General features: G+C 40.6%; 1 protein-coding gene across 1 annotated transcript; it reads left to right on the top strand.

The window, feature by feature from the left end:
• The first annotated feature begins 13,037 nt into the window (after positions 1-13,037).
• LOC117277677 (uncharacterized) lies at positions 13,038-13,688 on the top strand. Its single transcript, XM_033657062.1, has 2 exons — positions 13,038-13,144; positions 13,253-13,688. The coding sequence occupies exons 1-2, from the start codon at positions 13,038-13,040 to the stop codon at positions 13,686-13,688; spliced, it is 543 nt and encodes a 180-aa protein (XP_033512953.1).
• The last annotated feature ends 977 nt before the right edge of the window (positions 13,689-14,665 follow it).

Below are 14,665 nucleotides of genomic sequence, written 5' to 3'. Positions count from 1 at the left end.
GGGTTTCATCTATAGCAGCCACATTGACTAGATTGACATAGAAGGGTGCCCCATTCAAGTGGTCTGATGAGTGTGAGCAGAGTTTCCATAAGCTTAAGACTACCTTGACTACAACTTCAGTTCTGGTTTTTCCTTCAGGATCGGGTTTTATACAATGTATTGTGATGCTTCGCGAATTGGAATTGGATGTATGTTGATAAAGGAGGGTATAGTTATTGCTTGTGCTTCGCGTCAGTTGAAGCCCCATGAGAAGAACTACCCAATACATAATTTGGAGTTGGCAATCATTGTTCACGCGCTCAGGATTTGGAGGTATTATTTTTACGGTGTGTCTTGTGAGGTGTTCACGGATCATAGGAGTCTCTAGAACTTATTCAAGGAAAAGGATATGAACTTGAGGCAATGGAGGTGGTTAGAGATACTAAATGACTATGATATCACCATTCTTTATCACCTAGGGAAGGCCAATATGGTGGCCGATACTTTGAGTAGGAATGCTGAGAGCATAGGGAGTCTTACATATATTCCAGTTGGAGAGAGACCATTAGCATTTAATGTTCAGGCTTTGGTCAATCGGTTCGTGAGGTTGGGTATTTCGGAGCCTAGCAGGGTTCTTGCTTGTGTTGTATCACAGTCGTCCTTATTTGAGCGCATCAAGGCGCATCATTATGATGATCCCCACTTGCTTGTCCTAAGGGTGCAACACGGTGATGCCAAAGAGGTTACTATTGGTGATGATGGGGTATTGAGGCTACATGGTCGGATATCTATTCCAAATATGGATAGATTGCGGGAGTTGATTCTTGAGGAGGCCCATAACTCACAATATTACATTTATCCGGGGCCGCGAAGATGTACCATGATTTAAGGCAGCATTATTGGTGGCGGAAGATGAAGAAGGATATTATTGAGTATGTTGCTCGGTGTTTGAACTGTCAGCAGGTGAAGTACGAGCATCAGAGACTCGGTCGTTTGCTTTAGAGGCTTGATATTGGAAGTGGGAGAATATCACTATGGATTTTGTAGTTGGCCTTCCACGGACCTTAAGGATATTTGATGCAATATGAGTTATTGTGGACAGACTGACTAAGCCTGCACACTTCATTCCAGTCATGACTACCTACTCTTTAGAGCTGCTGGCTCGGATTTATATTCAGGAGATTGTTTGCCTTATGGTGTGCCCGTGTCTATTATCTTAGATCGAGGCAAGCAATTTACATCACACTTTTAGAGAGTAGTGCAGCGTGAGTTGGGCACGCAAGTCAAGTTGAGTACGATATTTCATCCCCAGACAGATGGGCAGTCTGAGCACATTATTACGCTTTTGGAGGACATGTTACGACCCGGTGTCATTGATTTTGGAGGATCATAGGATCAGTTTCTACCATTAGCAAAGTTTGCCTACAACAACAGCTATCAGTCGAGCATTCAGATAGATCCTTATGAGGCCTTATATGGGAGGCGATGGCATTCTCTAGTTGGTTGGTTTGGGCCTAGGGAGGCTAGGTTGTTGGGCACTGATTTGGTCCGTGATGATTTGGAGAAGGTGAAGTTGATTCAGGAGTGACTTCGTACAATGCATTCTAGGCAGAAGAGTTATGCTAGAAGGAAGGCTCGTGATGTGGCATATATGGTCGGTGAGAAAGGTTCTACTCAGAGTTTCGCCCATGAAGGGTGTAACGACCCGATCAGCCATTTTGTGTATTGTAGCCCCGTCCCTCTATTTATTGATTCTTCTATGTTCATTTGTGTATATGTGACTTGCTGGGGTGGTTGGATTGATTTCGGGAAGATATTGGAGTGAATTGGGACACTTAGTCCCAAGGTTCAAGGCTTAAGTTGAAAGAGTTGACCCGAGTTTGACTTTTGTGTGGACGACCCCAGAATGGTGTTTTTATGGTTCCAATAGCTTCATATGGTGATTTTGGATTTAGGCTTATTTTCAAAAGTTGATTTGGAGGTCCGTAGGTTGATTTGATATTTTTTGGTAAAAGTTGGAAAGTTGAAGGTTTGGGAGGTTAAGAGGCTTGACTGAGAGTTGACTTAGTAGATATCGGGTTCGAATTTTAGTTTCGGGAGTTGGAATAGGTCTGTTGTGTCATTAGGACTAATGTGCAAAATTTGAGAATATTCGGATTTGATTTGGTATGGTTCGACATGAGTTTTAAAAGTTGGAAGTTCATTAGTTTCATTAGGCTTGAATTGGGGTTCGATTTTTGATTTTGGTGTTGTTTGATGTGATTTGAGGCTTCGAGTAAGTTCATATTGTTTTTTAAGACTTGTTGGTGTGTTTGGATGGGGTCCCGGGGGCCCCGGCTGTAATTCAGATTGAGTTCGATTTATATTTGGACTTGAGGAATTGCTGAAAGAATTGCAGGTACACCTATTTTTGCACCTGCGGAGGGCGTGTCCGCAGATGAGGAGCCGCAGATGTGGAGCCGCATGTGCGTCTTCTGTTGCGCAAGTGCAAGAATGGCTTGGCCAAGGGAGTTTCGCAGATGCGCGCAGATTTCTGCAGAAGCAGATGCGCTTCTGCGAGGAAAGGTCTACAGAAGCGGAATGTGGCTGATAGAGCTGGGATCGCAGATGCGGAAGGGATCTGCAAATGCATAGGAGCGGGAGTTCGACTGCAAAAGCGGTAGGTCAAAATTTAAGTGGAGTTCACAGGTGCGTGGTTTTGACCGCAAAAGCGGTCTCGCAGAAGTGGAGTTTTGGATCGCAGATGCGATTTTGTTGGCAGATTATATAACATCGAGGGTTTAGTGTTTTTCTCATTTTTGGGATTGTGGAGCTCGGTCTAGGTGATATTTGGAGTACCTTTCATCATAATTGAAGGGGTAAGTAATCTTTATTCACTTTTGGTGTTAGATATTGATTACCCTTTAACTATTACACCTAATTTATGAGGATTGTTTTTAGCAAATATACTATTAGGAAGGCTGCCTAGTGGCTAATATATATATAAATCCCAAAATATAAGTCCAAATCTTACAAGATGTCCAAACCAATATAAAAGATGCAAAATACTACTAGCTAAAAGTATGAGTGAGAAAGCTAAAAGTAATGAGCTAGCTATTACAAAGTAGCAGGATGTATGCTTCCATATCCAAGTAGTGCAAGTGTATCAAAAGGATAAGGGAAAAATCAAGTAGCACCTCTAATGCTATCACCAGGCGCCAGGGTAGGCATTCCATAGGATTAGATTCCAATGGACAAGGCTAATGTGGATTCCAAACAAGTACACCACTGTATTGAAGCTATCGAGAACTCCCAAGCAAATGTGTTGATCCAGCTTGAACTCTTCAATTTTGATCTCCATCTCCAAATAAGGTAAACTTCAGTAGCTGTACATACAACTTTATGTAATACTAACTGCTTGCTTATCAATGAGAGGTTGTATACTGCCTTCTTATCTCCAGGCTGAGTGTGAAAGCACACTAATACCACTGAAAAATGATAACACAATACACAATATGATAGAGAGAGTAGAAGCATCACTTGGTCTAGTGGCTTATCTAAATTCATGGCACTGTCCAGTGTAGGTATGCACTATCTAATCTCAATAACAGAAGGCAACCAATGTGTAGTAGTATCATCATATAAAGAGTTGTACCAAACCTTAGTAAGCAGTAGTGTAACACCTTGTATGCTTATGCTAGCTGCTATGTGATGCCTGCTTGCCTTACCAGTTCTGAGTGCTGCCAAACCACCCCTATGTTGAGCATGATAATATTCTAATACCACTGGGAAGCCATCTAACAACACCCAGAAAAACACAACACAAAAGAATGAGGCAAGATCAGGCAATGCATTATCAGTTGTGATCATCAATCAGGTTCTTTTGTCTTGGCAACCCTAACCCTAAGGTTAGGTACTTGTGATTTGTCCATGTTGATCAAAGTTTTTCCTTCAACTGGCAATTCATGAAACTACTGAAATGTGAGTGTACCTGCAAAAGAAAACACTAAGTTAGCCAAAAAATCAGCAACAATGTTATTTTCCCTTAGTACATGCTGAAAGAGCATATTGTAGTTGCTTTTTATCTCCTTAATCTTCCTCCAACCCTATACACCATGGAGTTTCCCATTCCCCATCAATTATTTTTCTTATTACCAATGAATCAGTCTCCATAATCAGTGGATGTAGTTGCCTTTCAGCACAGTATGGCAACCCCTCCAGGAGTGCCTTTGCCTCTGCCACTATATTAGTTGTCTCCCCTATCTCCCTTGCCTTAGAAAACACCAAATCACCAACATGATCTCGTACATAAAAGCCATATGAGCTTGGTCCAGGATTGCCTCTAGATGCACCACCAGTGTTGTATTTGAACCACCCTGCAAATGGAAGCTGCCATGTCACTCTCTTGGTCACAACATATGGCTTGTAACCCTCAAAGAAGCTGATCATTTCTGGCCATAGAAGAGGAATGCTTGACAACCATGGATACCTCACTCTTGCTAGATAATATAGAGTCTTGTTTACCTCATGGATCACCCTATTGCAAGACACTGCACCTCCATTTTTCATTGTATTTCTTCTCTTCCAAAGTTCCCATGTAATCACTGCTGGAGCTGCCTGAAATAATGGCTTGAGTTTAGGACAACATTGTGCATTCCACCATGCTATTATTATTTGATGAACCTGCACCAAATTTACTACCAATTATGCTACCTGAAGGAAGGTCTTCCACACCCTAGTTGTTGTTTCACTAGTTAAGAACAAATGCTGAAATGAGTCTTCTTGTGGTTGTGAGCAGTACCAGCACTTAGACACCACCATGTATCCACTTCTCCTCCACAAGTCATCAGTAGCAATCTCCCCTTTCCACAATCTCTATAGGAAGATGGAGATTTTACAGGGTAAGCCTTTAGTCCATAACTTGTTATATTCAGGATTAGTAGGTGCCCTATGCCTTAGAATTTTCCAAGAACTACTAACAGAAAACTTTTCTGAAGGAGTAGGCATCCATCTAGGAATATCCCAGTAGTCATCACTATTATCAAATTGCACTTCCTGTCTAATATGGTCAGCAATGTCCATAAGAAAAGACTGCTCCAGAAGTTGATCATTCCAAGCCCTCATCATCCCTTAGTCAGCCACTTCTTGCAATTCTTCATTGATTGGAAACTCAGGAGGTACCACATTATACAAGACTCCTAATCCAGTCCAGTTCTCATGCCACACATTAGTTGACCCCCTATTCATTTCCCATAAAATTTCATGTTCTACTTCTTCCCTTGCTTCCAACATCTTCCTCCATACATGTGATCCTTCCCTAAATTGAACCGCTGCAGGTAATTCTTTCTTGCAATATTTATTCCACATAAAGTTTGACCATAGTGACTTGGAAGTTCTAAACTTCCACCACAACTTAGCAAACAATGCTTTAGACACATCAACCAGTGATCTAAATCCCACTCCCCCTTCCTCCTGAGGTAGGCATACATTTTGCCATTTTGTCCAGTGTCTACTTCTGCCTTTTTCCTTGTTACTCTAGAAAAACCCTAGCAAAGATTTTATGTAGATGTTCAAGCACATTATCAGGTGGATCAAGTACAAATAGGATGTGTGTAGGCATGCTTTATAGGACACTAGAGATCAAAGTAGCTTTCCCCCCATAGGACAATAGCTTCCCCTTCCAAGAATGTAGCTTTGCCTTCACCTTCTTTATCAGATCATTGTAGTAATCCTTCCTTCTTCTTGTATAAAATATTGGGCAACCAAGATAAGTGAATGGAAACTCACCCCTTGACAATCCAGTGATAGCCCCCACAGAATTACACAATGTTCCAACCATATTAGAATGCATAATAAAAGAACTTTTTGCCTTGTTAATCATTTGGCCAGAAGTGTGCTCATACTTGGACAGGACTTCTATAATCTTCTCTAAAGAGTATGGATCAGCAGAAGAAAAGATTATAGTGTCACCAGCATATGCTAAGTGGTTAAGAGGATCAGTCCACTTAGACATGCTAAATCCCTTAAAATTCTTATCATCAAACAATTTATTCAATGATCTATTGATAGAATGAATAAGGTTGGTGACAATGGATCTCCTTGCTTGACTCCCCTTGTGGAATGTAAAAAGCCTAATGCTTGCCTATTTATCAAAATTGAATACCAGTTATTAGCTATTAGATTCCATACCATGTTGAATCAACATTCAGCAAAGCCCATCCTCCTTAACACATGCATCAAATACTTCCAAGATACCCTATCATATGCCTTTGCTATGTCCAGCTTGATCACCACATTAGCAGATTTACCTCTCAGTCTTATATCAGTGACAATCTCATGTGTTAGCAAGATGTTTTCAAAGATACTTCTTCCCTTGACAAAGCCTGATTGATTATGGGAGATCAAAGATGGCAGAATCTTCTGCAATCTGTCATGCACCACCCTAGAGAACACCTTGTTGACAAAATTACTCAAGCTTATTGGCCTAAGATCAGAGAAGGTCTGTACCCTAGGCTTTTTAGGAAGCAGTACAAGATTTGTGTGTATAATAGATTTTGGCAAGGATCCTCCCTCATAGCAAACCTGCATCACGTTGTAGATGTCATCCCCTATAATGTCCCAGGATTCCTGAAAGAACATGCATATGAAGCCATCATGACTACTAGCACTGTCACCACTTAAAGCAAACACTACCCCTTTAACCTCTTCTCTAGTTGGCATTATGCAAAGCTCAACATTCTGCTCATTAGATACCATAGTAGGGACATTGTTGAGAAGTTCAAAGGATGTAGGATCTTCCTTTTTTGTGAATTGCTTCTGAAAGAAATGTACTGCGGCCTCAGCCACGAGATCTTGTGTTTCAATCCAAGCACCATCACTGTTCTGAATTCTCTTCAGTTGCAGCTTCTGCCTTTTACCATTGACATGATTATGAAAGAACTTGGTATTCCTATCTCCCTCAACAAACCATGTCATGCCTGCTTTTTGCTTCCAATATTGCTCTTCAATACTCAAATATTTCTTCAGTTCTGCTTGAGCTTTTTGAAGAAGAATTCTATTTTCAATGGTTGGTTCTTCCTCAAACAACATTTCTTTCACTCTAAATATATCTTCTCTGATTGCAAGCTGCTTGAAAATGTCACCATATGTCACCTTGCTCCATGTGGATAAAGTAATCTTCACCCTCTTCAATTTCTGTTTAAACATAAGGAAAAGATCCACTATGAAATCTGCCACCCACTTTTGCCTCACCACCTACTTAAATATTTCATGCTTTGTCTAGAAATTCAAGAACTTGAATGGATTGACAAATTGAGATGCTTGTTCACCACAACTCAGAAAGAGAAAAGCATGATGAGATCCTGTTCCAATTAAATGTTCCACTTCAATAGTAGGAAACACACTTTGAAATGGAATATTCACTAAGATCCTGTCCAACCTTTTGAAGATGCATTCAGCATTTGGCCTCCCATTCTACCAAGTGAAAGGACTGCCCTTATACCCTAGATCAAACAGTCCACTTGAGTTGACACAAAAAGAAAACTCATCATACTCAGGAAGGTATACTGGTAGTCTACCAATCTTCTCATCTTCATACATAACTACATTAAAATCACCACCTACCAGCCATGGCATCTCTATATCACTTGCCAAGTAGTATGTGTTATCCCATAATTCCACTCTCTAAGGCAGAACACTTGGCATAAACAAATGTACACATGATGTACTGGCCAATGTCCTGATAATACATTTTTATTGTGATTTGTTGTTTAGTTTCCATTACCAATTCCCACACTATTGGAGCATCTATAAACAACCAAATCTTCCCATTGATATTTGATAAAGCAGATTCTATGTTGAGCCTTCTCCTATACCTCTAAATATGCCTTGAATTGTGAAAGGGTTCCATAAGAGAAATGGCAAAGAAACCATGTTCCCTTTGCATGTTGACCACCCTCTGAAAGGCCTGTTATGTATTTACAGACCTTATGTTCCATATCAATGCCTTGATCATCATCTAGTTTGTGAGGCTGCCCTCTTGGGTAAAATTCTTATAGGTTGTAGAGCTTCTTTATTCTGTTGCTTCTTGCCTTTTCTCCCTTGATCTCTAGGTGATAAGTTAGCTTCCTTGGCAATTGCCTTAAAGTTGCCTGTAGTGGATTCATCATCTCCTTCTTCCTCCAATTACATATGATCCAACATGACATTCTGCATGTCCAGTGGCGAGACATTATGTATGACAATGTCATATAATACATGGATTGGATTCTTCAATGGTACATTAGGTTGGATTTGTAAAGGCTGCCCAGTTCCTGAAGTACATGCCATAGAAAGTGACTCCATGTCTCCTGTTGCCTTATGGAATCAACTTTTGTCCGATCTGACCCTTAGTTGTTGCCTCTAATATTTGTTTATTCTGATCCTTGTCGCTAATAGACTCCTGAATGGCCTTGAATTGAAGTTCATACACAGACCCTAGACTAGGGTTCACTGTAGCTCCATGTGCAGAAAACACTGTTCCATTTATGTGCCTTAGCTGCAGCTGTTTGATCCCCTGACCCCACTGTATCATCTAAGACCTTTGTAGGAGTGTTGTTAATAGGTCCAACCCCTTCTCCACCCATCACATGATCATCACCTTCTGAAGAAACAAGCCCAGGTAACCTAGGGTTTACTATTCCATTGCCTAGCGCATTCCTTGCAGCTTCTCTACCAGCATTCTCTTCAATTATAGGTTCCTTAGGTGAGCCATTACCCTCACCAAAAGTCCCTATTGCATGCTGCATCATTGGTGCTTGTAGATCCTCAACCCTAATTTCCTGCGCATTAGGGTTTACTGTAGACTGTTCTTCAATACCATCTTGTTCCTTTGCTCTTTGGCTGCCAGCTAGGGCTATGTTGTTGGCATTCCCATTATCATCATTGTTAGTCTCCTGCTCCTCTACATCCTCCCCCCATGATCTTCTTCTATCACTTGTAACTTCAGTATCTCCAATTCTCCTCGAATTATCATCAATGGTTTGCTATGGAATTTCTTGGCATGAATAGTTTATAGTTACATTAATGTCTTCACGAGTTTCCCCAAACCTTCTAGCAACCCAGTCAACTGTCCTTTCCCTTCTTATATCATCTCCTTTCCCAACATCATTAGGATTGGGAGTTGATATAGCTGTTGCCTTTGGAATCCCTTCTCCAGCAGGATTAGAAATTCCTTATTTAGCCGCTACACTAATCCCAGTGTTCTTAGGATTAGAGTTGAAATCTTTAGCATGCTTCAACTGCTCTTTCTCCTGTGCATTCTTGGATTCATTGGGCAATTTATTCTTCTCTTTTTCCGTACTTATCATCTCCTTTTCCATTATTAATCCTCAAAGTTGGCTGCTCAATTTCTTCAACCTCGAATGTATCAAATTTATTTTTTGTAGCTACTGCCTCAACTTCGTTCTTTCCTTTCACATTATGAGCTTCCTTATCCTTTGCATTGTCAATAATATAACCTCTATTGTCTCTTTGATATTTGTTCTTTCTTGCTTGCATCCACTCTTGTTTAGCACGATTTGCAATAGGTTTACCCAAAACTTTACCACTTATAAGCACTTTAGTTGAGGCAGCCGCAGTACCAACTATCTCCTTCCTATTATTTTGATCCTCAATCTACTCATCATATTTCTTGTGCAATTCATGGTGAATCAGCCAACATTCAACTTCATTATGCCCTTGTTTTTTATAGGTCTTACAATACTTAGGCAAATAATCGTATTTAATTTTAATCCACTTAGACTCCTACGACCCAATTTCATCTTCCTATTCTACAATCTTAATTCTTTGAGTGAATTTTGCAAGTAAATTCACCTCCACTTTAACCTTAGCACAACTAGGTCTTGTGCTATTTTGAGTCGCCAAATCTACATGAAGTGGATTACCTACTGCCTTTGCCAAAGAAAACACAAACTCCTTACCAAAAAAATTTGGAGGCAGCTTAGGAAAGCTTATCCACGCTATTGCAACAGGTGTTTCTTCATCAGGAGTCCACCAAGGATTCCACTTCGTGCATCGCATCTGCCACATCTCACTTTCAACCTTCAAATAGAAAGCAGGTTTTGACAGCAAGTGTACATAATCTTATAGCAATGAAAGTCTGATCAACACATGATCATCCTCAATGAGTCCTACTGAGCATGCTCCTTTCAATTCACACTGGATTAGAATTGCCTTATGTAGATCATTAATCACTGGTTGCCATAGGAAAATTTTCCAAGAACTACCAATGTTAACTTTTGTTGAACGACAGATTTCCTCACTTATGCCTTCTTCCATCTAATCACAGGTTCACCATGGAGATATTTAATAGTTTTGATGGGAACAACGAGTAGGTTTTGCATGGGCGTATTTAATGAACTAGGTGTTAATAATTGTGCATAGTTTATTGGTGGATTAGGGTTTGTGTAGGTTTTTTGAGGCTGAGGGGATGGTAGGGATGACTGACCATCCTCAAAAGAAGTCTGGCCAGTAGCCGGAGACGCCATGGGAGAGTTGCTCGAGCTTCGACAGTGTGTCATCGCAAATCGCCTGTCGCCAGAGCTCTCAAGAGGCGTGGATGGGTTCAAGGTGGGATTTGGGTTTTTTTTTACTAAGTCATTGGAGAGTGATATTTGATGATTTGAGGCTCGATTTGTGGTTGGAATTAGGTGAATTTTGTAAGGTTGGACTTGTATTAGAATGAGTGTTTGGAATTTGTCAATTTTGTCGGGTTCCGAGGTGCGAGCCTGTGATTGACTTTTTGGGTTGACTTTTTGATTTTGGTTACAGATCTTAGCTTTATCATTTGGAATCAATTCCTATGACTTTTATTGATTATATAAAGTTTGTTTGGCTATATTCGGGTCGTCCGGAGGTTGATTCACGCGGGAAGGGCTTGTTAGAGGAGTGACTTGGCTTGGTTGAGGTAAGCGTCTTGCCTAAACTTGGTTGAGGCACTAGTTGCCTGAGTTATTTGTGATAGCTACATTCTAAAGGTACACATATGTGTGGGGATTGAGCCCATGTGGGAGCGTCAGGGTATTTATCCATGCTTGGGGTATGCTTAGGCTATGGCATGCCTTGAATTAATTGTTAAGCTTTAAGCTGTGATGTTTCTTATAGTTGTATCTTGTTGGGAGCTATTTGATCCATGTTTTGAGATTACATAGAGGCTAATCTCCCGATTGAACTTGATATTTTCTATTTTCGTGATGAAATTTCCGACTTGAGCTATTACAACACACTTTGCACAAGCATACACTTTAGAATGTCACTTATACCAGTCTAGGAGCATGGAATCCGATATTCATTGATCATATACATGTGTTCTTGTATATTTGCTTATGTGAGATATGATTTAGACTGGATGCATGTGATCACGCCGGGTGGATTGTGTTGTTATGCATGTGGCCACGCTGGACGGATTGTGTTGTTATGCCCGTGACCACATTGGGCGGATTGTTTTGTTATGCCAGTGACCATGCCAGACAGATTGTATTGTTATGCCTGTGACCACGCCGAGCGAATTGTGTTGTTATGCCTGCGACCACACCAGGCGGATTGTGATATAGCCTATGCCTATGCCAGGCGGATTGTGATATTGAGCTTATGACCACGCCGGGCTAATAACACATTAAATTTGTCTGTGCTGTGTGCGGATATGGATCCATCCCTCTAGGGTCACCCTATTATGTTTCTTTCTTGATAGTGTACATGCGGATTGAGGAAAGTTGATCAGTGGTTTGGTACTGTATTGGAAATTTTGAGGAAAATCTAGCCAATGTTATTTGGTTATTGCATTTCATCTTAACTTGCAATTTCCATGATTATTTACCTGATTTACTTGCATATCATCTTTATATGTCGGATTATCGACTAGGCAGAGTACTTGAGTAATTGTGGGCACCAAGGGTGTTTTATCTGTGATTTCGTGATTTGATCATATAACTGTTTGTACTTGTTAAATTTATGAATTGTACATGTCATAGAATGTATCATTAGCAGAGGTTAGTTATGACACTTGCTTAGTACATATGGTCAGTTGTAATCATGTTACACTCTTGTGCAGATCCAAGTGTCGGACCCAGTCATCAGTAACAGTGTTACTTGTTGAGATAATCATCAAGAGACAAGGTAGAACTGCATTATCGATCGCAGTCTTGGCATCTCTTTTCTTATGTACTGTTGTCTTTATTTCAGACAGTATTGTATTTGGCCATGTCAGACTTATGTTTCCGTATTAGAGTTCATGACTCTATATTTACTAGTCATGGGGATTTATCATGTATTGGTACTATTATGCTATATTAAGGATTTAGACTTATGTTATTTCTGTCATTTCTGCTATTATGTTTCATTATTGTTATGTTCGGCTTGCCTAGCATATGTGTTAGGCGCCATCGCGACTGATTAGGATTTTGGGATCATGATAAGTCTGTATCAGAGCCCTAGGTTCATAGGTATTACGGGTCATGAACAAGTTTAGTAGAGTCTTGCGGATCGGTACGGAGACGTCTGTACTTATCTTCTAAAGGCTACCGAACTGTTAGGAAAAACTTCACTTTCTTACATTCTTGTCATGCAGATTTGTTATTTCCGAAGTTTAAACCTTGACTCTTCTATTCTCTCACAGATGGTGAGGACACGTGTAGCAGGATCAAGTGGATGGGCACCAGTAATTAGGAACGCAAGAGGCCGAGGCCGCGGTAGAGGCCGAGGTGGGGCTCGCACTACATCTAGAGCAGCACTTGTCGAGCCACCAGTTGCTCCAGCTGAGGAGAAGATTTCAGCTACTGCTGAGCCGTTGGGACCAGCTCAAACACCAGTAGTGCCCATTGTTATTCCTGGCCTTCAGGAAGCCTTGGCAAAGATTTTGACTATGTACATGAGCATGGCTTAAGCGCTTTCGATTCCAGTTGCACCAGCTACCTCATAAGCTGGAAGAGGTGGCTAGACAACCTGCCGTCCGTATTCTTGAGCAGCTAGCTTAGGATCATCAGACACCGGGGGTGTTACCAGTTCAAACGGTTGTTGCTGCTCGAGCCAAGGTTGGTCCACTTATGAGTGATGAGGAGCAAAAGAGGTTGGAGCGGTTTGAGAGGCTTAAGCCGCCAGAGTTTAGTAGAGGGGAGTCAGAGGATGCTCAGGATTTTCTGGATCGGTGTTGGTAGATTCTTCACACAACGAGTATTTTGGACACCAGCGGGGTTGCATTTGCTACTTTTCAGCTAACAATAGCAGCCTACAGATAGTAGCAAGCTTATGAGTTAAGCAGGTCAACTGATGCAGCGCCACTTACATGGCAAGAGTTCTCAGTTCTCTTCTTAGAGAAGCTTGTTCCACAGACTCGCATAGAGGAGTTGCATAAGAAGTTTGAGCATCTACACCAGGAGGGTATGATTGTGACCCAGTATGAGATGAGATTTGCAGATTTGGCACGACATGCTATGTTAATGTTGGCTCCCACTGAGAGGGATAATATCATGAGGTTCATTGATGGCCTCAACTATGGTTTGCATTATAGTATGGCTCGAGAGGTTGCAACAGATGCTAGGTTCATTTCTAGACGCTTGGAGCAGGTTCGCATGCTTGAGCATGGGGAGCGGGAGGCCAAGAGGCCCCGCGATTTAGGTGGGTTTAATAGTGCCTCATCGGGAGGCCAGTCCCATTACAGCAGAGGTCGTCCTTCTAGACTCGTTGATGATATTTAAATCCACTACTAGAAAGTAAATGAACACGGTCACATGTAATATAATATACCCAACTATGAGTTGGGGTCGTATCCCACAGAGAACAATATGTAGGTGATTAGGCAATGTAAGAGAATTATCGCTTATTATGCTAAGCCATCCACTTTAAAGAGTTTTGAGAAAATATTTGTGTCTAAATCCGAAAATGTAAACTAACCTAGAATGCAAATAAAATGATCAATGGATACACGGGGAATTACACTCAAGTAGCGATCCAATGTATTTTAGGATTTTACAAATATGAGCGAGTTTATATTATTTAGCCTCGAATATTGATTCGTTATTAGCTTCTTCTGAAGACTAACAAGACTTCCTAATTTAATTATCCCTAAAACAATTAAGAGATTAAGTGCACCCGATTATGGCTACAAGTAGTTCAATCGTATCCCTAGATTGAATCTATAAAATACGGGTTAACGCCTCAAGTTCTTGTTAATTAATCTTTTCGAACCTCAAATTACCTTTACAAGATTAATTCAAAGTTAATGGGTGAGTCTCATGGTTAGCTAATCCCTTTGGAAACATTAAAGAACAAGAATAATTAAAGAAACAATTACTCACATCAATATTAATAAAAATTATTCAATACATAAGCACAAAAAGATATTTAATCCACACTTTAAATATGAATATTCCCATAAACAAGATTCAAGTGTTGGAAAAAATACTACACACTTAGATAATCAATACAAAGCAAGGAAATGAAGAAACGAGTATAAATGGGTAAGAAATTCTCAACCAAAAGCCTCAAATCTTCAAGTCCCAAGTGTGTGTGTCAAACCCTAGCTCCCAAGCTTGTTTATCTTAGTCAAGAGACCAAAAATTAGCCAAAGATATCTTCCAAATGAGCTGATTCGTGTACCAAATGGTTTGGGGGTAAAAAATGTGAAATTACAGAACTACCTAGTTTTTCCGCCAATTTCTTCTTCACATTCGCG

This window comes from Nicotiana tomentosiformis, chromosome 1 (assembly GCF_000390325.3).
Source record: "Nicotiana tomentosiformis chromosome 1, ASM39032v3, whole genome shotgun sequence".
NCBI classification, from domain to species: Eukaryota; Viridiplantae; Streptophyta; class Magnoliopsida; order Solanales; family Solanaceae; genus Nicotiana; species Nicotiana tomentosiformis.
This window is presented reverse-complemented; position numbering and strand designations above follow the sequence as displayed.

Bases quoted from the DNA above. Each gene is read 5' to 3' on its own strand.
- LOC117277677 (XM_033657062.1), top strand. From the start codon at position 13,038: ATGAGTGATGAGGAGCAAAAGAGGTTGGAGCGGTTTGAGAGGCTTAAG. The intron at 13,145-13,252 runs GTAGATTCTTCA...TGAGTTAAGCAG, and splicing joins GATTTTCTGGATCGGTGTTG to GTCAACTGATGCAGCGCCAC.